This window comes from Triturus cristatus, chromosome 4_1, assembly GCF_964204655.1.
Source record: "Triturus cristatus chromosome 4_1, aTriCri1.1, whole genome shotgun sequence".
Lineage (NCBI taxonomy): Eukaryota > Metazoa > Chordata > Amphibia > Caudata > Salamandridae > Triturus > Triturus cristatus.
In genome coordinates this window covers 264,981,505-265,004,836 of record NC_140585.1, presented here as the reverse complement: position 1 = coordinate 265,004,836, position 23,332 = coordinate 264,981,505, and the positions used below count along the sequence as shown (strand labels likewise).

The 23,332-nt window shown below is 45.4% G+C and overlaps 1 protein-coding gene across 2 annotated transcripts in view; it reads left to right on the top strand.

Annotated features, from left to right (window-relative positions):
- Positions 1-23,332, top strand: part of WEE2 (WEE2 oocyte meiosis inhibiting kinase) — a 176,567-nt gene that overhangs the window by 139,030 nt on the left and 14,205 nt on the right. For both annotated transcript variants that reach the window (XM_085652016.1, XM_085652017.1), the window contains one exon: positions 9,950-10,035. In XM_085652016.1, the coding sequence (XP_085508142.1) occupies positions 9,950-10,035 (86 nt within the window). The remainder of the gene's footprint in view (positions 1-9,949; positions 10,036-23,332) is intronic.

Sequence of the window (23,332 nt, the reverse complement as noted above, 5' to 3'; positions counted from 1 at the left end):
TTGTAGTCCATAATGTCCCATAAAGTTTTTTAACAGTAATTTTTCATGTAAGCCATCAAGGAATACACCAACTTAACAATAACTAAAAGCTACACTTCATTATGAAAGTTGCGTTATGAGGCCTGTTAGACCTGGCATCCTTAGTTGGTTTCCCCTGTCTTTTTGCCTCTACTTTCTGTTTTTTTTTTTTTAAAACAGACTTTATCAATAGTTGTACAAAAATCGGTAAGATGAGGCTTCAACGTTTGAGCGACATTGTAGTGACACGTAGGATATCGGCATCAATTTTAGCCCATTTGTACAAAAAAAATAAATTAAACTGTTGTGCCATGTAAACATTAGTCACTTATGAGGTTGTCCCCTACCCATCTTGCCAGATCTATCGCATAATTGTAGCTTGACAGTGTCACCCACCACCCTTCTACCCATATATTTTGGCATCCTGTAGTAAAGGAGTAATGGGCTCCAAATAAAGACCACAGTAATCTGCCCATCTCTTCAATATCTTAGGGTGTTTTTGTCAGCAGCCACTTGCTTTAAGTATGGGAATCTCAGTCTCATGCAGAAGTCATGGGGAGAGAAATACCGCCTTTCTGGCTATGTCTGGCTTTGCCAATGTAAACCTAGGAGCAATAGGTGGCACTTGTATCGATTTCCCCAGATTCCCTACATGATGTGAAGTAAGGATAACCTCTGGGACAGGGGAACATTCCACTCTAGTTCCTCGAACAAGCATGTCGTGACCCCTTTCAAGAGTTTGAGGAGTGCAGAACCGTGCCAGGTAGTGTGCAGGAAAGTGCCTTCACTATCACCGCAGCACAGTGGGACGCCACCAAATCTGCCCGCCAGTTCATGACCTGTAAAGTATATTCGGTGGAGGTAATTAAATTGTATAGGCCTTAGACATGATGCTATTGGCACATCTCGTGGGAATGCCAGTGCCTCGGTCCAGTCATCATTGTCTATTGGGCCGATATCTACCTGCGAGGCCTCTCGAAGCGCATTTAATGTAGTGGGACTGTCGGTGATAAGTGATTGGTAAATCTTTCTTATGTTCTCCCAGATTGCCCATAAAAGCTTTTGCCTCTATTGGGTTAGAAACCAGCAGTTCGTCCAGGTTTTCTGTGTATGGGGAATAGTGCATGGTGAAGTCGTAAATATTTGTAAATCTGGGTGTGGGACATACTGAATTCTTTCTGAAGCTCTTGAAAGGACTTTAACGTCTGACCTCCGAACTCCCAGTGTAGAAACAGCAATATTGTCTCACTGCCTAAACCTAGATAGTGTGGATAGTTGGGGAAGCAGGACATTGTGCCATAAGGGAGTCTGTCTGGTCAACCTACCGCACCACCCCATACAGCTTAGGGACTGCTTCAAGATCTCAAACACCACGCTTGTCGCTGGCAGCAACGTTTGTAGCCCCGGTTTTGTGTATAGATGCATGTGAAGGGACGTATCGCCCATGAGCCAGCACTACACAGCATAAGCCGGGTCCCTTCTATCCCTGTACCACTACTCATTGAGTACTAGTAAGTGGGATGCAGTATGGTATGACTGGATATCCGGTGTAGCTATTCCCTTGCAGTACATGGACTGAAAGCAGGTTCTCAAGGCCACCCTGGCGGTACCCCCACCCCAAAGAAATTGACCCAGTGTTGCATTCATCTGTTGGAAGTTTGTGGTCGGAATGTTGAAGAGGTAATTCTACAATTGGTAGAGAAGGCAGGGGAGGGTTATCCTCTTGAAAATAGCGGACCTACCCACTAGGGGCAAAGGTAAATTGGACCAGGATCGTGTCTAGTCTTTAACTTGATGCCACAAAGGAGATAGATTCCTGTCCCATGAGATATATTGGGAGGCTGCCAGGTGTACTCCCAGGTACTTAAAACCTTCTGAAACCACGGTCGGAACTCTAGACCACAAGCCCATGTCACTCCCACTGCACACAAGACAGATTTGCGAGCATTTGTGTACAGACCCAAGGTCGCTCCACAGATTTGCATTATTCGGCGCAATTTACCAGGAAAAATAAGACATCATCCACATAGAGTGCAATTCGATCTGATATCCCACCCCCCCCCCCCTCCCCCCACTTGTACAGCTGCGGTAAGGTCTGTATATAGCAGTTGCACATAGGCGAGGAATCTGGGACAGATATTCAACAGATGGAGAAGCGCGAACAAGTATGTCCAGCTCAGTGAGTCAAAACCTTGTTTGTCTGCCAACATTAGGGCAGCCGGGCCGTCAAGGCACTCCCCTGCTGCTATGGCTTTGTGAATTCGGCGAATATTGGAAAGTGGCCGGGTCTGGCATTAACCCAGCCTGGTCCAAGTGTATCAATTCTGTAATATGATAGGATACGATTGGCTAGGAGCTTAGCTAACAATTTGGCCTCTACATTCAGGAGGGAGATTTGACAGTAGGATTCATGTTCTGGTCCAGCCAGCTGGGCTTGAGGAACACTACCACATCAGCAGGTCTCTAATCTATTGGGAGGAGTCCTGTTTCGAGAGTGGCATTAAGCCCGGCGAGGTAGTGGGCCACCAGCTGGGGTTGGAATATTTTGAAAAATTCACGGGGAAAGCTGTTGGGTCCAGGGGCTTTGCCGGAGCGCAGGTCAGTCAAGGCGGAGCTCAGCTCCTCCACTGTTAGTGGAGTGTCCAATTCTGCTCTGGCTGCGTCGGGAGTACTTTTCGGGGTAGGTCATCCAAAAAGCACTATTATCTCTTCTGGCAGGATTTCGCATGGGGCATACCTCCTGTATATTTTGATGTTATGCTGGACTTTGTTTCTGCTTGTTTGGGAACTCTGGGCACTTTACCACTGCTAATCAGTGCTAAAGTGCAGATGCTTCTTGTGTAATTCTAATTGGTTATCCCTAATTGGCATATTTGATTTACTGGTAAGTCCAGAGTAAAGTACTGTGTGCCCAGGGCCTGTAAATCAAATGCTACTAGTGGGCCTGCAGCACTGGTTGTGCCACCTACATGAGTAGCCCTGTAAATGTCTTTCAGGCCTGCCATTGCAGTGTCTTAGTGCAGTTTTATCCTGCCATGTTGGCAGACAAGTGCACCCACATCCAGGCCCAAACCTTCCCTTTTACTACATGTAAGGCACCCCTAAGGTAGACCCAAGGTATTGTAGTGTAGTTCCTATATTCCTGATAGGCCCTGCGCATTGGAATAATATACACTATAGTTTTGCCATAGGACTGAGGTCAGTATGTCTCTATCGAGTACATTAAACTTAATTACTTGTGTGTGCCAGCTAACTCAGAGGTCACTAGAAACTTCTCGAATAAACAAGGAATTAGTTTGACAACCGCATAAACATGACCACTTTGTTTCCCTTAGAATCGGAACACGTCTCAGAATCGTGGAAACAATAGATCAGTTTCACTCAGTCAATCGTGCATGCTTCGTTTCTACAGAGTTGCACAGAAATAGATAGACAGGAGTTTCAATAAAAAGGGTTTATTGTACAGTTTTATTTCTCGTGCAAGAGATATGAACTGCTACAATCGTAAGACAGCATGCAAAGTAAAATATGTACAGCGTTAGCAGTAAGATAAAATAATACTGCAATAGCATGGTTTATAGCTATGACAGATATTCATAAAAATACATAAATAAAACAGGCTAAAATGTTAATACTCATCTGAAGCTTCTAGCTAGTTCTACCCCAGTGTACCTAACCCAAGTATAGTACGAGGTAAGAAGTAGGTGCTGTTTGTCTATAGTCTAGTTTAGCTATAGTTGCAAAGATTTGCCCCAAATCCCTCAAGGTTCTAGTCCACTCATACCTTGTAATGAGTGAGGTTGGAATCTCTTTCCGAGTCTCTATCTCGAACACCGGAGCTGAATTCTCTACGAAGATGACAGCGTCTGGTCAGTGCGTCAGGCGGAGACTTGCCTTCCTTCTGAACTTGCCGTGGCGAGCCGCGTCGTGCAATTAGACAACCAGACCGTGGTTTGCCATAGTAAGTGAAGGTATATTTATACCTTGAAGGTGTTTAGGAATGCCAGTATTGACGTAAAAGTCGGGCAGATGAACGTTATGAATGAACCCCTAAGGAGTAGATGTTCATGCATAATAAATGAGTTCTTGGAGAAATCAATATCCAAGCAAGGGGAAGTCCTAAAGGCTTAAGAGTCTGGTTTTCCAAGAACTCGTTGTGACGTAGATGAATGGATGTAGGTGGCCATGCCTGTATTTGGTTAGCATGGATAATGCCTAAATAAGGGTAGGATTTCTATGCCTAAATATGGGCAATAAGAATTGTGCCTATATAAGGATATTCATTGGGGAACCTTTATACGGTATCTTAATCGACGCACAACTGTACCCCCATGAGCAGGAAGAAGTATATGTGAAAGGGCATGTACTGGTGTTTAATATGTCCTGATACTGACATGCTGACAATTTCATTTTTCACTATTGTAAGGACCAGCTCTCCCATAGGCTATCATTGGAGCTGCCTTTTTAACATTTTACAAGAGTAACTTTCAATTGGGAAAAGCTAGAGATTTGGAGTTTGGGCTCGCTGAGCTCAAATTAAAAATACATCTTTTAGTAAAGATGGTTTTTAAATTGTTTGAAAAAATGCAATTTTTAGAATGCAGGCATTTTCTTGCTTTTCCATCTTGTGCCTCTGCCTGCATGTGGAATTAATGTCTGGTTTAGACTGGCAGGGCCTGGTTTGTGCATTCACTCTAGACAATAACACAGGGAATTGAGGTGTGCCCTGCATATTCTGATAGTCAATCACCAGCCTGATGGGCCTTCCTGAGCTTGAGTGGTGTGAGGAGTTGTCACATACACCTGAATAGGACAGTGCCTGGCCTCTCTCAATGTCTTCGCACCCTGGGTTGTGTCTGGAGCCAAGACCAGGCAGGACAAGAACTTATGCACTACCAACACAATCCGTTGAATGCCTACTTGAAAGGCCAAACGCAGTAAGAGTATTGGACCTAAAACCCCAGATTTTGAGGACTCTTCTGGATTGAGGACTCTGCCGAGAAGAGCTGAAGCAGGAGTACTGCCCCTTTGCTGTGTGTTGCTTTGTTGGGTTGGCCTGCAGTTGCTTCTTCTGTCTGTGGGAAGTGATGGAACTGGACTTTGCTATTTTGATCCTGCTTTCCAAGTTTCTTCAAGGGCTTGTGTGTGCTTGCCTCTGGAAGTCTCAGGGCCATCAAAGGCTTCATCTACAGCACCTGTACTACATTGCTGGGAGTCCTGAACCTGCTAATTGGTGCCAACCCCAGTTCTAGGCCACTGGAGGTGCCTGCTGGCTTGTAACTTCAAGAAAAGGATTCCCAATGCTGTAGTCACAGCTCACTGGGTGAGCGCAGCACTGACCTAAACACCGCAGCCCTGGTCTCAGACGGTGTTTCTTGCTGACAGATGCTGCCTTCACCATGGCCAACGACTTTAACACTGCAGTCCTGGTCTCACCGACTATGCTGCTTTGTGCCATTTATTTATGCATTTTTATAAAGCGCGGACTTTACCCGAAGGTGTCGGAGCCCTGTACAATAGAACCAGTTACGTTACATGAGAGAAATGTTACAAAATAGAACGTACAAAAATAGCAGGACACAGAATCAAACACAGCAGGCAAGATGAACACTATCAACCCCAGCAAGCAAGGAATGTACAAAAAATAAATAAATATAACAAATTTACAATGACTAACGAACTTCCTGGCGGGGTCTGAGAATGAAGGAATTAGTTCTGAAAGTGTCTTTGGAATAGAGATTTGAGGTCCGCTTTGAAGATCCGGATGGAAGTGGTGGCACGGAGCAAAGGAGGAAACGAGTTCCAGATTCTCACCGCATTACCTGAGAACGATTGAGCCATCAATTTTTCCCTTTTGAAGGAGGGGGGACTCAAGCAAGAACTTTTCCGCATTCCGAGAAGGTCTCAAGCCTCGGACAATTTCAGTTTATTCGCCAGATAGCGAGGGGAGGAAGAGTGCAAGGCTTTGTGGGTGATGCAAGCCGTTTTGTAAATGGCTCTAGCCTCGATGGGAAGCCATCGGAGAGTAGACAGGATAGGGGTGATGTGGTCACTTCGTTTGGATCCTGAAATGAAGCAAGCTGCTGAATGGAGGACGGATTTAAGGGGGGAGAGGTGAGATTTGGGAAGGCCAGTCAGAAGAGGATTACAATAATCCAGTCTAGAGAGAACTAGTGATTGGACCAAGGTTTTTAGGCCTTTTTCTGGGAAGAACAGACTAATCCCCCACAGAAGACACAGCTGATAACGTGCATTCTTGGCAATGGAGTTGATGTGTGAGATTAGTTTGAGTCTTTTGTCAAGTATGACACCTAGGGACTTCACTGCCTGCACCATAACTATGGCACCATCCTCAACGACATAGCCCCTGGTATGCAGATGACTGCGCTATCGACTGATTCCAGTGCTCCGCATTGACTCCTCACTGCCACCTGCACCGAAGCCACGGACACTGCATCATGAAGTGCGCGACGCACCAGCTGCAATGACACTTCTGCCCCCGCACTGCCGATGTCAGCGCTCCTGCTTCAACCTCACGGAGTTAGATCTGCAACACAAGTGACTTCAAGGACTCACCGGCTTCTGCATCGACTTGCAGCACGGATGTCCGCGATGCCTCGCCACTACACTTCACTGCAAGTCCTCAAGGCCTCTTCAAATCCAAGGTACTTTGTGCGGGTAGAGGTTAGACGGAACTGTTGGTCACGACACCATAATAGCCCCTGTTGGCGATGTCTACTTCAAGGAACTGTATTTTTGAGATTTTTAAAATTCATCTTTTCTCGTTTGTTTGATTAATGTAGTTATGATCTTGTTAAGTTTAGATAAATATTGTCTATTTTCTAAACTGATGTGGTGTCCATGTTGTCGTGTTTTCATGGTTTGTTTTGTACAAATGCTTTATACATTGCCTCGAAGATCAGCCTGACTGCTTGTGCCAAGCTACCAAGGGTGTGAGCATGGGTTATCTTTAGTGTAAACCCCTTAACATGATTAAAAGGAAGGGTCCCTACTTGCACAGGGTGTATACCACTGCCAACTAGAGATCCTCATCTCTAACAATCTTATTAAAAAAAATATGAATAGATGAAATATGCAGGCATCTGAATTAACGCACTCAAAGGGTAGAGTGCAAAGAAAAGGCAAGAAATGTGAAAATAAAGTGTGGCAATCGGTCATGAAATGCATCAAAAACACAAAGTATAGCCAGCTGGGAAAGAAGGGTCAAACACTGGGAATGTATATTTAGGCTATAGGACCTTCACCCACCAATTGGTTACATGCTTTATCCTTTGGTCACCTCCTTACTCAAGGAGTCTTATAAGCTTGGGTGAGAACCAAACATGGGAGGTCTTATTTAGAAAAAAGAGTAGGGATCTTATGAGATGTAAAATAATATAGTGTGTACTGTATCAAAGTACCACTGATAAGATATTCAAATGATGTCAGGAATTACTAGTATTCCAGCATCTATGATGGTGAACACGTTTCAGCTATCAAAGCCCTATTGGGTCAGTGGTCTGTGTCCGGACCAGGGGTCCTGAAAACTTTCCCTTGCACTGAATGTTATGTAGTGTTGCGACAGCGTAAACCCAAAAATAATCCATAGCTATTTAGGCTAATTCTCCTAAATGCAATTTACCCTTTTGGGGGAAATTTCCTAAATGTATAACAAGGGGAGCATATTAAATAATATCTGGTAATAAATACCAATACATTTAAAATGTCATGCATTGCACCACAATGAAAAGCACTGCAAATCATAATTTTTCATTCCCATCTTGCCCTTAATGTAGATGGAAATCACCCCGTAGAGGATAAGAGGAAGTACCCCATTATGTCACACAGAACAAACTAGAGGAAGGATATTACAGTTCATTTCAAGGATATAGCCAGTAATGGTCTCTGATATCCATAAAAGGTGTGTTTTACTTACTTTTCCTGAGTACTAGAGTCTAAACTTTAATGCCCCTCTCCCTCCTGTGGCTACACAGGTGGCTCTGCATCCCAGTTCACGCATCTGTAGCATGAGACATGATTGTATTGTTGCCATCTAAGGTTAACAGTGAGTCGGCAGCATGTATTGCACTAGTCTATTTCCTTTACAAAACAAATGCCTCCTGGAGGGTCCTTCCAAAAGTATCTGGTTTAATTGCGTATATTGTGGTGCAAATCAAGACCACCACTGTGGCTAGACCATTTTATCAGTAGTTATTCAGTGTCCTAAAGTAATCTATCGATGCTTGTTGGACCCAACTGATTTCCTGGAGGGATACAGTAGTTCTTTTGAAAGGAAGGATTACAAAATTAAAAGCCTAGTGTAAAGCCCATGTAAGTCTTGTCTATACAAGTTACTCCATCAGGATTGTAATCCCCATAAATCACTGGAAATTCAGTTATACCCATGAGATAAGTCGTTCAGACCTGGGATTTTTTTTTTAAGCAATACACCCACCTCTGCTCTTTCTGTTAGCATCTTGGTTAAGTACTTGTGGCTGTCAGTAGGTTGTACCTTCTCCAAAATTACTCATTTCATATTTTCTATTTGGCCTGTTTCTATGTAATGATTGGTCATTTTGTTAGACATTTCATGAAATGTGACCAGTCTTTTTGAAAGGTAATTTCTTCAAGAAACATGGACTACAATCCGGCCTCATGGTGCTTCCTGACCTGTTAGTCATTATTTCACCTTAAGTGCAGTGATTTAGAGTGGGAGAATGTTTTAGTGAACCCCCATTTTTCCTCTCTCCTTTCTGGCTTTTGATGATGCCTCATGATAACTTCACCGAAATCACTAGAGATTTCATTCTATGTAGCTCCTTCATTAACGTAAGAGTAAAGCAGACAATACTGGAAAATCAGAACAGCTCTTCAAAGTATGGGATATTATTTTGATTTCCAAAGTTTCCGTTTTTTGTCTCCCGTGAAACAACCAAGGTTATTGCTGGTCTTTGGTTTATAGAGGATGGTACAGACTGTAATACTAGAGCTATAGGTGACCTCAGCATAGTGCAGTGAGCAACCATCAATTCTGTCCAACACTTTGCTCCAAAAGGCTCTAACCTTATTTGCGGACTGAAGGATCCTTAGTGTTGCAAGCTCATATGTTCAGTTGCTAAACTAGAGTATGGAAAATGCAAGTTTCCCCACCCACCTAGCATTAGTCACCAAGAAAAACTACAGTTCGCTCATTGCGACTCAAACTGACGTACCCATACAACAAAGCAGTGCTGCTCTTTCTCCTTGTAATCAGCATTAGACTGGTTTGCTTTTGCGTTGTTAACATTTTGTGGAGGGGGTATGGTATTGACATGCGTTGCTGAGGTATTCAGCCAGTCGTAGAATGCAATAGGTCAGTGACTGGTGTTTTGAAGTGAGGTTGAAATGATTTAAGGTCGGAGTTGGAATAAATTGTTGTTTAGGAGGTTGGTAATATAGGCCATCATTGGTAATGCCATCCCTTTGGGCCTTCACTGAACTGTGCAAAGCCATTGTAGGTATGTAGTGATTACTGTGTAGCATTTATTTAATGTTAATGGAGATTCTTTAAATTGGAGTACTGCCATTCACAGCTGTGGCACTGTCTTGTTGGCAGTGACTAACTGGATCCCTTCTATGAATGTCCTATTGAGGGATTTAGTCCTGATTATGTGGTTACTCCAGTCTCTTCTGTGCACCTCAAATACACCTGCATAAGCTACTCTATGCAGGGCTTTATTGGACTGCCCAATCAAACCTTGTATACTCATTGCTTTGGTCTTCAAAAGGACGGATATTAAATATTTAGGAAAACCTGCTGAGAAAATAGCTGCAGTCTCATAAGATTTGTGATTAATCCCTTAAATGACTACTAATTTTCAAGTCCTTTTGACATGCCACTTAACGGAATGGATATTACTCAACTGTTGAATTTATTATCCCCTCCTGATAGGTGATCTTGGCCACGTGACTTCAATCACAAAACCTGAAGTGGAAGAAGGGGATAGCCGCTTTCTGGCAAATGAAATTCTTCAAGAGGTTTGCACTTATACGAATTTGAAATGTCTACAAAAAGGAAATTTGTGAGATGGCTGGTGTCCATATGGCCTGAATGAAGGGGATGTGTGGCGGTGGTATCTGGCTAAGATTTAGAGTTTTCCTTTCTTTAGCGCCATTTGGTGGAAGCAATCTGTGTTAAACTGTTGTCTGGTTACCTGGATTCACCAGCTTCTACATACCTCCCCAAATCCTGCATACTGATGTTGAACCAGGTTAACCCAATCTGCCAATGTTCGTTATATTATTGTGATTTATGTAGCGCATGGCTGACCGAAAGTGCTTCCCTGCACTAGCATAACAGACCAAGGCATGCTGGCATAATTAAAATAGCCAGATCAGAATTTGAGCTTAGGCCCACAATATTTAAAATAACTACCTTGTCTCACCAAATTGACTCTTGGATTCAACACTAGATTACGCTTGCCCTAGATTAAGTATAGATTAAGTAAGGATGGAATAAATTTCTTAAATACTGGGGTCCTGTCTACGTCATGGCTTTACGCATATAGCGCTAAAGCGCTGGGCCGGTCTTACCATTTCACCTGCGATGAAAATCTTTTAGTTGCCTGATTGGGAAAGAGGAGTTAATATCAAACAAGTCAATTTACAGTGTAGCCCATTTGGCCACACTAAGTACCAGGTATCAGTATGGTTAAGCAGGCTTTATTACAAAATTAGGTCCAAACTGATGTATATAAATCTCAAACATGTTGTAATTGAAATTCAATTGCAGCAATACAGAAGATAAGAAATGGGTTTTGAAGATCCGTGTTCAGGTTTCGATCCTCCGGCCTATGCATGAATAAATCTAAAGTCGCCTAAACCAGTTTTAAACTAAAGTTGGGAAAACTGGGGAAACCTAGTTAAATTGGGGATAGCAGGAAGGTCTCACCATAGGGAGACTTCAGCAAAAGATCTCCAAATCAAGACAATGTATAGCATAAAGCCCCACAGAGGAGAAAGCAGAGGTCTGTACCCCTCAAAGTCTTAGAAAATCTACCCTATAGATGAACAGTGTGAACACCAATTAAACCCACAAAACATTAAAGAATTCCATGTCATCAACTGCAGTAACTCAGCCATCAATCTGAATCGGGGTTAAACCAAGTCGGTCTAAACAGTCTAACCATGGCATTCCTCCCTACATGAGAAGGACCGTGATAATGCCTAGCCATTGGAGGCAGAATGCTATTTGGCAATACGGGTCTTCCATCTCTCGACACAACCTGCTCTGACCCAACTTTGCTGTTCTGCATCTGACACCTCTTCCTGAAGGCTCTTTACCTCCCCTCATGTATCAGCAGTTGTTAAAATCAATCACAACCTTTTATTATCTGTTCCTTTATTTGTATACTCCCCATTAAAGGTACAAACATTATGGGCACAATACCTTGCGACCTCTTCAGCATATCTGTTGCCTACTGTTTACAGAGCATTTCACAACCACAACTTTGGGAAGCATCTGTAACACATCAAGAAGTTTCCGTACTTTATCACCATTTCTTAGTGGCGACCCTGAAGAGGTCCGGAATCCCTTCTGGAACCATACAAGTCCAAAGTCCTGCACAACACCAAACCATTGTTGTACAGTTCATGCTTTCACAGTAAACAGTACGTTTTTGAATAAAAGTAAAAAATGCATGCGATTAAGTCCACGAACACCATCTGGATATGTTGGCCTTAGTCTTGGCTAGCTCACAGTGCACCATCTGTACCCCTAACCTAGCAAGGTAACTGGTGGTATGTGCAACCGCAGAGCATGACGACCCCGATTCCCCAAGGAAATTGTGGAAAAAGATCCAAAGCCCTTTTATTTGGTAATTCATGCATGCCTAGAGGGAAACACAAGAAATACTCGCATTGGCATTTCAAACAGTTATTGACGCAATCAGATTCTTGTGAAATGCTTGCACTGCAATTATCAATAGAAGAAAACAAAATAGAGTAATCCACATCACAAGAAAGAAAGAAAATGCACAATTAAACCATTGTGCTGTTACACAGATTATATGCTTGCATCTGAGTATAGTTCTGCTCTTAACTAGTGATCTCTAGCCTAGTGTGCCTTGGGTGGGCGAATACGCCAGAATCACCGAGCGTGATCCAACTCCCCAGTTACCTGTGTGTATGTTTCATCTGGGAGCCCGTCTTGGTCTAGAGCTGGGCATTATACTTTTCAGGATGGAGACCCGATTCAACTGGGCTAAAATTCCAGCATGGGGTGACCTTAAGTGTCAGCTAAATGCTCCTCTCCCTAAACAAGGGAGTGATGTTATTTATATAATAAACTTCACCCATGTTGCCATGCCAAAGCACCAGCCAGGCTCCCATTATTGATTCCATCTTTACATAGCTGTCGCAGAGCGAACAATAACAAACCTCATATGGCGCAGTGAACTTATCTCTTGTACAGTATGTTCAAGGCTCTGATAATATATGAAGAAATGTAAAAGTCAGCAAAGTAATTTCAGGGAATATTGGGGCAAATGCATCATACATTTTGCTCCTCGCAAACGGGCCGATTCCCAGAATCGGCCTGTTTGCGAGTGCAAAAAATGCATTTCTGAATCAGCAAACCCAATTTCCGATTTTGGTAACCTGTTACTGAATTGCAAAATGGGTTTGCTATTCGCTATTTGGAAGGGGCGTGTTTGATGTGTGTTTAGGGCGTCCCTTCCAAATAGTGAATCCTAACTGTATGCAATAATGTTTTGTGACTGAATGCGGTCACAAAACATTCCCATATTACCACCTACTTCAAGTAGGTGGTAACCCATTCGCAAATGGTAAGGGATCCCTTCCCCTTTCTGAATGTTAGTTAAATCATTTAAGAGCAGGCAGTGGTACCACAGACCACTGCCTGCTCCTAAAAAATGAAGAAAAAACTTCCTCCTTTTTTTTTTTTAAACGCGTTCCGGTTTCATTTAAGGAAAACTGGCTGCATTTAAAACAATTTTTTTTTAAATGTGCTTTATTAAAAAGCAATCGGTCATGGTGGTCTGCTGAGCCCAGCAGGCCACCATCTGTGATTTTTGTGATTCCTAGGGGGTTGCAAATTGCGACCTACCTCATTATTATTCATGAGGTAGGTCATTTGCGATCCCCTAGGAATCGCTAAGTGTTAAACACGCTTTCATGCATTACATATTGTGGTTTACTAATTGTGAATCGCGAAGACTCGCAATTAGGAAATTGCGTAACCGGGCCTTCATACATCTGGCCCATTATCACATACAAGCACACAAGAAAATGTCAAGTGCCAACATTCAAGAAAGATGTCCACTTTAAATGTGAGCATGTAAAAAGGTGGTGTTCTTGCCTGGTCCTAGTGGACCAACACCATACTGACTATCCGATAAAAGGGTCACCTTCAGCTTGTCTGAAACATGGGCTCTAGTAAGAGCAATCATTTCAGTCACTTGTGCACAGAATACTCCTTGAAGCCAGGAAGCTTCAACTACTCTTGAAACTGTACAAACGACGTAGGCGGCACTCAAATTTCCTCAATGGTCCCAAACATGAGCCACCTATAAACCACAAAATCCGTTTCGGGTAGTGGCTCATCTTGTATGTGGTCTTAGCGCGGAGTTCAGTTACATTGAAACAGTCATGCTCCACTTCATCACTGTCATTGTCTGGAATGGGCAATAAAGTAGCAGGATACAACACAGCACTTCAGTGTGACATTCTCTGCCACAAGTATGATTTGCTCATCCTTAGTGAGGCAGCTGTTTCAGTTCTGTGTGTGAGTTCTAGTTAAAAATAATTCAACGGAGTGGGGAACAAAGACCGTGCTTTCACATCTCTATGCGGACGCCTGTTAATGCCACAGATTTGGACCAGCCCGAGCCCTGCGGCTACTGGGTCTAGTGCGGCAGAGAAATATGCAAGCGGTCTTTGAGCCCCTCCATGCAACTGTGTAAGCACAGAGGGCCCAGCCCCCTCACTGCAGAAGAAAGCAAATGATGTATTGTAATCGGGCATTCCAATGTCTGAGCATGTCAGACTCACAGTAGAAATTGGCAACTTCACTCGATTTTCCCATCCTAAAGTTTAAACATCACTACGACCTTCGCTGTCTCACTGCTCCTGATATGACCTGATTAGCAAGGCGTTCATTTGCGCCTCTCATTCTTGCCAAACGTTCCCCTCCCAGACCTCCCTCTCAAACGCACAATATGACTTTAACTGACTGATCATGTGAACACACCTGCAGAGAAAGAACATTGCAGCACATGCAAAACTTTCCCAATGAAGGTTAAACATTGGAAACCAATAGCTTAAGGCCTTTGGTTAAGCTAACTTAGTAAGACAGAGTACGCTTTGAATACATATGCACCTATGATTATAGAATTAATGCAAAACATTCATAAATGAATACATGGGTACATAAGAATAAAGTTCCAGTAAAAGCTGTAGAACGTGAAATGCACACATGTAAATGTAAACAAGAACTACAATTTGTAATATGAAAATATTAGAGCACATCTATATGAAGGACTTCTTTCTACAGTGAATACACTCCAGCAGTATGTTTGGTGCCTCACTTTACATTAACAGGGTTAAGGCACACAGCAAATGTATTGTGCTAATGCATGCAAGCATCGTTCTTCTGTAACATATAAGGGTGGAACTTAAATTGTGCGATTCCAATAGCATAACACTTTGACCATGATACAATTTTCAAAAGCTAGCCAGTGAAGGTTGCAGAGCGGAGCAGAAACCTGCTTTGGAACATTGCAAAGGGGGTGTGCAGCTGCATTCTGAATAGTCTGTCATCTCTTCAGGGATGACTCTGAGGCGCCCAGATAGAGCACATTGCCATAGTCTAGGCAGGAGAGGAGACTGTGCGACTAGAGAAATGGTCCAGCTTGGGGGATGAACCTGTCGAGGCAATGTTTTTTAACACACTTAATTGGGTTGTTCAGCAAATATAATACAATTGTACAGTCCATCCTAAACCTGTTGAGGCAAAGTGAGGTTCGTTATTGGTGGTGACCTAGCCCAGCTTTAACATTTTTCCTTCAGTGTAGATCAGATGTCTTATCGGTTGAAGGGGTTTAGCTATCAATGGTGCAGCATGTTCCGTGGCAGTGGACATCTGAAGTGTGGAGGGGCCACTGCACCCCATTTAAACCTTTTTTCTATAGCAAACCAGGGGATGAAGGACCCATTTTCTGTGCTGGTTTTAGAGCCTGTGTTTCCCGTGCTAACCCCTCCTCCCCCGCCACATTCCCTCTTTGGGGTTCATGGGAAGCTGTATGCATCAGCCTGCACTCAGGAACATAGTGGCTATTTCATTGGTTGCACCTCCTTACATTGTCCTCCACTTCATCCCCCCCCATCTCCGCTGGGGTGGGAATAAAGGTGTACCCTGAGGCCGCCTTGCACTCACCGTTTGCAGCCATTTTTCAGTGAACATGAAAGACTCCACAAAGAAATGTGTTGACTTTATCTGTGGAGATTTATTCAAGTGGCTACGTTTCTGTCCTTGAAACCTGGAATCTGTTTGGGGTACTTTATCATTTCAGTCATGAGATTAGGGGCAAATAAACTGGGCCTTTGCTTTATAGTTTTAAATGCTTTGTGCAAATAGCAACTGTGTAATGTCCAAACCTAGACCCAAGCCAACCGAGCACAGTGCACAGGAGTAAAACTAAAGAGGGAATGTGAGTGGCCTGTTGGGAATAAACTGGAAGGATTGTACAGGGGAAGGAGGGGGATTTGCAGATGGTGGACACATGCTAGAGGGAGATTGAGGTGATGTATTAAGCTTGGGACAGCTAGCTTTGTGGTGGTAAGGGCATCTGTTACACGCATACAAGATGTATGTAAACATACCCAAGAAAAGGCGAAGCTGTATCTTTCTGAGACACAAATTAGACCATGGTTGAGCTAAAGTTTTGAAATGATCCGTGTTGAGACCGGAGTCCCTGTACACTTAGGTTGGTCAAAGAGGCGCTAGGATTTCCTAGATGGCTTGTCTTTAGGATATCAATATTGGAATTACCCAAAGCGGTTACTTCACATTTCCTCAATGGTCTTGGCTCCTAGCTGTAAGGAGCCCCTCCCACTCCTTACGGATAGGACTCAAGCTTGCTAGTGAGCAAGATATTTGTATGTGGAACAAACTGCAAAACCAAGTTTGAAGTTAAATATTTATTTTGGGTATTTGAATTCAAATCTTAACATTGAAAGTACACCACATCAGTTCATGTCAGATTCTGAAATCTTTAGTAATTTGAGCTAGTGGGGCCCACAACAGTTTTGGGGGCCGCCACTTATTTACCCTCAACAGAAATTGTTGCAGCACAAGAAAGAATAGCAGAAAAAGGGGAACGGAGAACGCTGAAGGCGGAAAACGGTGAAAAGAGCTAAAAAGAGCCCTGCAAGAGTGAGATGGAGGCAGGAAGTGTCTGGTGATGGAAGGAAAGGGCATGAGGTGGGATTCTGCAGTCAGACTTTCAGTAGTGCTGGCTGCAGGCTTCTGAGCAAAACCTTGGGCCTTGGCAGGAGCACTGGATATATTGATATGACGTCCGCTTTATACAAGATGGAAAGTGGCGATTGCGTTCCATTTACTCCGAATTAAGATCTTACAGAAACTTAGTGACCCGCACAGAGGGTAGGTAAGGCTGTGCACACCTTCTTGTAGGATGTATGCTCTGTACATGGCTTTTTTACAGTGTTGAGGTTGCCCTGGAGACTGCAGTAGTAGGAGCAGGCCTTTAGTGCTCTTACTCTCCTCATAAGGATTGCACCTTCAGTGATTGCCCAGACTTGGTGTTTATCAAAGCAAATATTTGTTTCAGTCTCGGAGTCGAGTCCATGTTATGCAGGTGATTACTGTTCATTTAAAAGATGTTGGAATTTGTACTATGATGGTGCTGTGGTTCAAACGGGTAGCCAGAAAATTAAAATAGCCCCCACTTTGAACTATTTCGCTGATGCCACCAAGCAAGCCAAGCCTTTCCCAGAAAAGCTTCCTTCTCTCTTCCAGCCATGCATCTATCCATTCATCTTTACACCCTTCTCTCCACCTGCAGATGTCACTTGTGAGAAGTTGGCCTGGTATATGATGCTCACTAGTTAAAGTGATCACCTTGTACCATGCCAAGCAACCCTTATGGTGTGGTTGTAAGTCAACCTTTTCGGACTAGCTGCCCTAGTGGTAGCGTAGGCTAAGCAGTCTTTGAGGCTAAACTCGTGAAGCGTGTTAAGCCAGCTGTTTTACCAAATGTAACCCCCTTTTATACCAATGAAAGGACACCACACAGATATATATTCAAAATATATATGTATTTATTTCTCAAAGTAACCCCTAGTCTCTTTATGAGCACAGGAGCACAAATCGTCAAACAAGATTATCACAGAATACACAGAAGTTGCACGTTATATGGATAGGCCCTGGTGGCCACTCAAACCATATACTAAAATAGTGGTATAAGTACCACGAACAGAAAAGGGAAAAGGCCTAGGGCCTCTAGAATCGCTGGGCCTACAAGGAGCTAACGTCAGTTAGTGACCAGGAGGTCCACGGGTGGCGTGTGCAGAGCAAATAGTCACACGCGTGCTCCCATAGGTTTCAATGGGTGCGTAAAAAGTACAAAGTTACTGCAAAGAGGATCTTCCGGATGGACTAGGAACTCAAGATTTGGAACACAGGTACTAGAGATGTAATACTACACATGGGCACCGGAGTACCAGCTTTACCTCACCCACAGGAAGCGGGTGCATAGGCCTCGAAGTGCGTCGGGTTTCTTCTATCTGTTCCGGGGAGCTTGAAGACAAAGATGCTGCAGGCGGTCGGTCCGGGAGAGATGCAGTGGATCCAAGAGTGGATCGGAGATGTTGAAGACCTGTAAGCAGAGGGGACAGTGTTCACAGTCACTAGCCAGTGACCAGCGTGGCACCAGGTGGGTACCAGGCGATGTCGGGTGCAAACAGGTGATGAGGGGTAGCTTGTCTCCGCAGCCACGTGGTCCCTGAAGGTCGACGACGTCCAGGAGTCGGCTCACGAGCTGTCCCACGCAGGCTCTCGCTGTCGGCGGTGTCGGCGACTTGATCGAAGCAAACAAGCCTTGGCAAAAGCAATTGCAGGAGGATTCGGAAATCAGCTGTTGGTTCTGACCAGCAAGGTCAGAGGGATTGCTCCTTTGGAGGGGAGCAAGGGCCAGTCTGGAGCAACCAGACCAGCGGTGTTTGTCGTAGATTTCGTCGCCAAGATGGCCACTAGCCAGCGGGCCAGCAACCGGTTAGGCGCGTCGAGTGGCAAAATGCAGAAGGGCCCCACGCAGATCGTGGAGATGCTGGAGGGCTCACCTTTGGTGCAGATGCTGCTCGAGGGTTGGGCTTCTCAGGACCCAAAGCACAACTTGGAGGGAGCCTCGGTTGTTGCACTGGTCAGCTTGTCGTAGTCGTTCCAAGATGGCTGGCTCCACGTGTCTCGGTGCCTCCACGGGTCTCCTCTTTTCAGGGACTGTGGATCGGGCGGTGAGAGGTCTGGAGGTCCAGGTCTTGTCAGTCTCTGGGCTCGGGCTCCGGCGGGAGGCGGCGGCAAAGCAGACGGTGATTCGCTGGATGGTGCTTGCGTTAGCAAGGTGGTCACTCCCTGACCACAGGGGAGATTTTCTTCAGTCTTCTGTGCAGCAGAATGTCGAAGTTCCCGTCTTCTTCTTAGTTTCAAGTTGATTCCAGGATGTCTGAAGTCTTAGGACACAGCTCCTACCTTTATTCGGATTCTAGGGGCCGGACTACCTGCTAGGTCCCTCCCTATGGGTGGGACCAGGAAGGGGGGTGGTTACACCCCCAATCCTTTGTCCAGCTCGCCCCAGGCCCGGGACTGGTGTGCCCCAGGACCGGTTTGAACTGGCATATGCACCGAGGCTCCTTGTGAGCCACAGGCATGTCTGGTTTCTTTCAAGCCCTACCTGACCAATACACAAAATCCTGTCTGGGGTGGTGCACGCACCTCCCCTGGCAGGAAACCCTTTGTCCACACCTCCCAAGCTGGAAGGACTCCCAGCAGCAGGAGGGCAGACTTGTGTCTGTGGTGGCAGCATCCATTTTGTGGAGCTGAGGCTATGTCTGATTTTACCCGGGTTTCAGGTACTGTACATGTCGTGTCCCTCTAGAAGGGTGGAATGCTAACCCCGTCGCCAGAATTGGCGAGGGGTTAGTATTCCAATTCGTATGACACCTTACTCGACATGTTTTGATAAAGCCAAACCAAAGATAGCATTTAACCGCGAGGTTCATAATGCACTTAAGAGTATATGGTATGACGATATCTGGAAACAGTAGAAGGAAGTTGTTCCGACCACTGCAGACAGGCTCAGCTCAGGCCAGAGCACCATCTCACATGGAACCAAGCACTCTGCCTTCAGGATTGTTAAGGCCTGCTATAGGAGTGACTTATAGGTTACCAGGTGTCCCATTTAAGGTTAGGGATAGGTATACTACACCTAAGTAAGAGGTGATTACACCAACTTACCCCAGCTGAGTGATCAGCCAGTTGTGTCAAATCATTAGGCCAAGCCTGGGGTGGCATAATACATGCTGCAGCCCTTGGCAGGCCTTGGGTACACCAATGCCCTGGGTACCTAGTGTACACTGGTACAGGGGCTGACAGGGTGATCCACTTCCAATTGGTTATGCACCTAGGGTGCATAGTTTTAATTTAGTAGAGAGAACAGCAGGCTGGGGGTCTGATTGGCAGGCCCACAGCCTCAATATGTCAAAAACCAGTGAAGCAAAAAGCAAAAATTTGGGGTGACCATAGGATAGCAGACCCTACTCTCCTACACAACCCCCCCCCAAACGCTGGGACATTAAACTAGCCTTGACCAGTCTCGTCTTCATGTCCTAAGTGGAAGTACCTGGAGAGACCATCTGCATTCCCATGGTCAGTACCTGGCCGGTGCTCCACTGTAAAGTCCATCCCCTGTAGGGAAATGGACCACCTAAGCAGTTTGGGGTTTTCACCCTTCATCTGATTTAGCCACAAGAGGGGCTTATGGTCGGTCTGAATCTTGAAGTGAGTGCCAAACAAGTATGGCCTCAGCTTCTTCAGGGCCCACACCACAGCAAAGGCCTCCCTCTCAATAGCTGACCAATTCTTCTCTCTGGGGGTCAACCTTCTGCTAATAAAAGCAATGGGTTGGTCTTGACCATCTACATTAAGTTGTGACAGCACAGCTCCCACACCCAACTCAGAAGCATCTGTTTGGACAATAAACTCTTTGGAGTAGTCAGGACTTTTCAGGATAGGTGCAGAGCACATGGCCTCCTTCAGGTCATCAAATGCCTTTTGACAGCTTACTGTCCACTGAACCTTTTTGGGCATCTTCTTGGATGTCAGATCATTAAGAGGAGTCACAATGGACCCATAGTTCTTAACAAACTTCCTGTAATACCCAGTCAAGCCCAAGAAAGCTCGAACTTGAGTCTGGGTGGTTGGAGGGGACCAATCCTTGATGGACTGTATCTTACTCTCCAGTGGTTGAACTTGGCCCCCACCTACAAGGTGGCCCAAATACACAACCTTACTCTGCCCTATCTGGCACTTAGTAGCCTTGATAGTGAGGCCTGCCCTTTGCAGAGCCTCAAGAGCCTTCTTCAGGTGGATCAGGTGATCCTCCCAGGTGGAGCTAAAGACAGCAATGTCATCAAGATATGCTGCACAAAAGTCATCCAACCCAGTAAGGACTTGGTTCACCAGCCTTTGGAAGGTGGCAGGTGCATTCTTCAGACCAAAGGGCATCACCACAAACTGATAATGCCCACCTGGGGTTGAGAATGCTGTTTTGGCCTTAGACTCCTCAGCTAATCTGATTTGCCAATAGCCAGCTGTTAAGTCAAATGTGCTCAAAAACTTTGCAGAAGCTAGTTTGTCTATGAGCTCATCTGCCCTTGGAATAGGGTGTGCATCTGTCCTGGTGACAGCATTGAGTCCTCTGTAGTCCACACAGAACCTCATCTCTCTTGCCATCTTTGGTGTGAGGTTTGGGGACCAGAACCACTGGGCTAGCCCAGGGGCTCTCTGAGGGTTCAATGACACCTAATTCCAGCATTTTATGTACCTCAGCCTTTATACAGTCCCTGACGTGGTCGGGCTGTCTGTAAAGTTTGTTCTTTACAGGCAGACTGTCACCAGTGTCCACAACATGGGTACACCAGTCAGTTTGACTAGGTATCAAGGAAAACATATGTGAAAATGATTGTAGAACCTGTCTACATTCAGTCTGCTGATGGGCAGTGAGGTTGCCTCCAAGGGTCACTCCTTCAACTGAGCCATCTTCAGGGTTCTGAGACAACAGGTCTGGGAGAGGGTCACTCTCTTCCTCCTGTCCCTCATCTGTAGCCATGAGCAAGCCCATGTCTGCCCTGTCAACATATGCTTTAAGCCTGTTAACATGGAGTACCCTGTGGGGACTCCTGGGAGTTCCTAGGTCGACCAAGTAGGTGACCTCTCCCTTCTTTTCCAGGATTGTATGGGGTCCAGACCATTTGTCTTGGAGTGCTGCTGGGGCCACTGGCTCCAACACCCATACCTTCTGTCCTGGCTGATACTCAACCAAGACAGCCTTTTGGTCATGCCAAGCTTTCTGTAAGGCCTGGCTTGCCTCAAGGTTTTTAGATGCCTTCTCCATATACTCAGCCATCCTGGAGCGGAGACCAAGTACATAGTCCACTATGTCTAGCTTAGGCTTTTTGAGAGGTAACTCCCAGCCTTCCTTCACCAAACACAGTGGGCCTCTCACAGGGTGCCCAAACAACAATTCAAAGGGGCTATAGCCAACCCCCTTTTGTGGGACCTCTCTGTAAGCAAACAGAAGGCAGGGTAGAAGGATGTCCCATCTTCGCCTGAGCTTTTCAGGTAATCCTTTGATCATACCCTTTAGGGTCTTGTTGAATCTCTCAACAAGCCCATTGCATTGTGGGTGATAAGGGGTGGTGAACTTGTAGTTGACACCACATTCCTTCCACATAGCTGTCAAGTATCCTGACATAAAGTTGGTACCTCTGTCAGATACTACCTCCTTAGGAAACCCCACTCTGGAGAATACTCCCAGCAGGGCCCTGGCCACAACAGGAGCTGTAGTGGTCCTAAGGGGAATTGCCTCTGGATACCTGGTGGCATGATCCACTACCACCAGTATAAATCTGTGCCCAGATGCAGTGGGAGGATCCATGGGACCCACTATGTCTATTCCCACTCTTTCAAAGGGGACCCCCACCACAGGTAGTGGTATCAGGGGGGCCTTTGTTGTGCCACCTGATTTGCCACTGGCTTGGCAGGTAACACAGGAGCGACAAAACTCCTTTGTATCTTCATTCATATGAGGCCAGTGAAAGTGAGGGACAAGTCTGTCCCAGGTCTTGTTCTGGCCTAGGTGTCCTGCTAAAGGAATGTCATGGGCCAAGGTAAGAAGGAAGCCCCTAAATTGCAGAGGTATGACCAACCTCCTGGTTGCACCAGGCTTGGGGTCTCTAGCCTCTGAATAAAGGAGCCCTTCATCCCAATACACTTTATGGGTACCTTGAGCATTCCCAGCAGCCTCAGCAGCAGCCAGCTGTCTGAGGGGTTCAAGAGAGGGACAGGATAACTGAGCCTGCCTCAAGTCAGCCCTTGAAGGTCCCCCTGTCCCCAGAAACTCAACCTGGTCAGGTTCAAGCTCTTCAGGGACAGTTCCTTCAGGGTCCTCTAGATCAGCTTCCTGGGAAGGCTGATCATCACTCTGAGGCAGGGGGGAAGGCACAGCCTTGACCCTCCTGTTCTTCTTCTTGGTAGGTGCTTGGTCCATTGTTCCAGGATCCAAGACCTGTGGTTCAGTGAGGCACTTTTTGGCCTGTGACCTGGTCACAGCAAGGACATGTGATGATATACCTAACATCTCTGCATGAGTCCTGTACTCCACTTCTGACCATAGAGAACTCTCTAGGTCATTGCCCAACAAACATTCTACTGGGAGGTCTGCACTAACCACAACCCTTTTGAGGCCAGTTACCCCTCCCCATGAGAAGTTAACAACTGCCACACTATGTGAAGTAGTGGCATTGCTGGCATTGGTCACCAGGTAGTTCTCACCTGGTATGTACTGTCCAGGGTCCACAAAGCCTGGTGTCACCATAGTGACACTGGCACATGTGTCCCTGTAAGCTTGAGCCACTTTTTCATTTATTAAAGGAGTCTGTCTGTACTTGCCCAGGTTACTGGGGCTCACAGTCAGGGACAAATCAATGTCCCCATCACAGATCAAGACTGCCTGTGTCA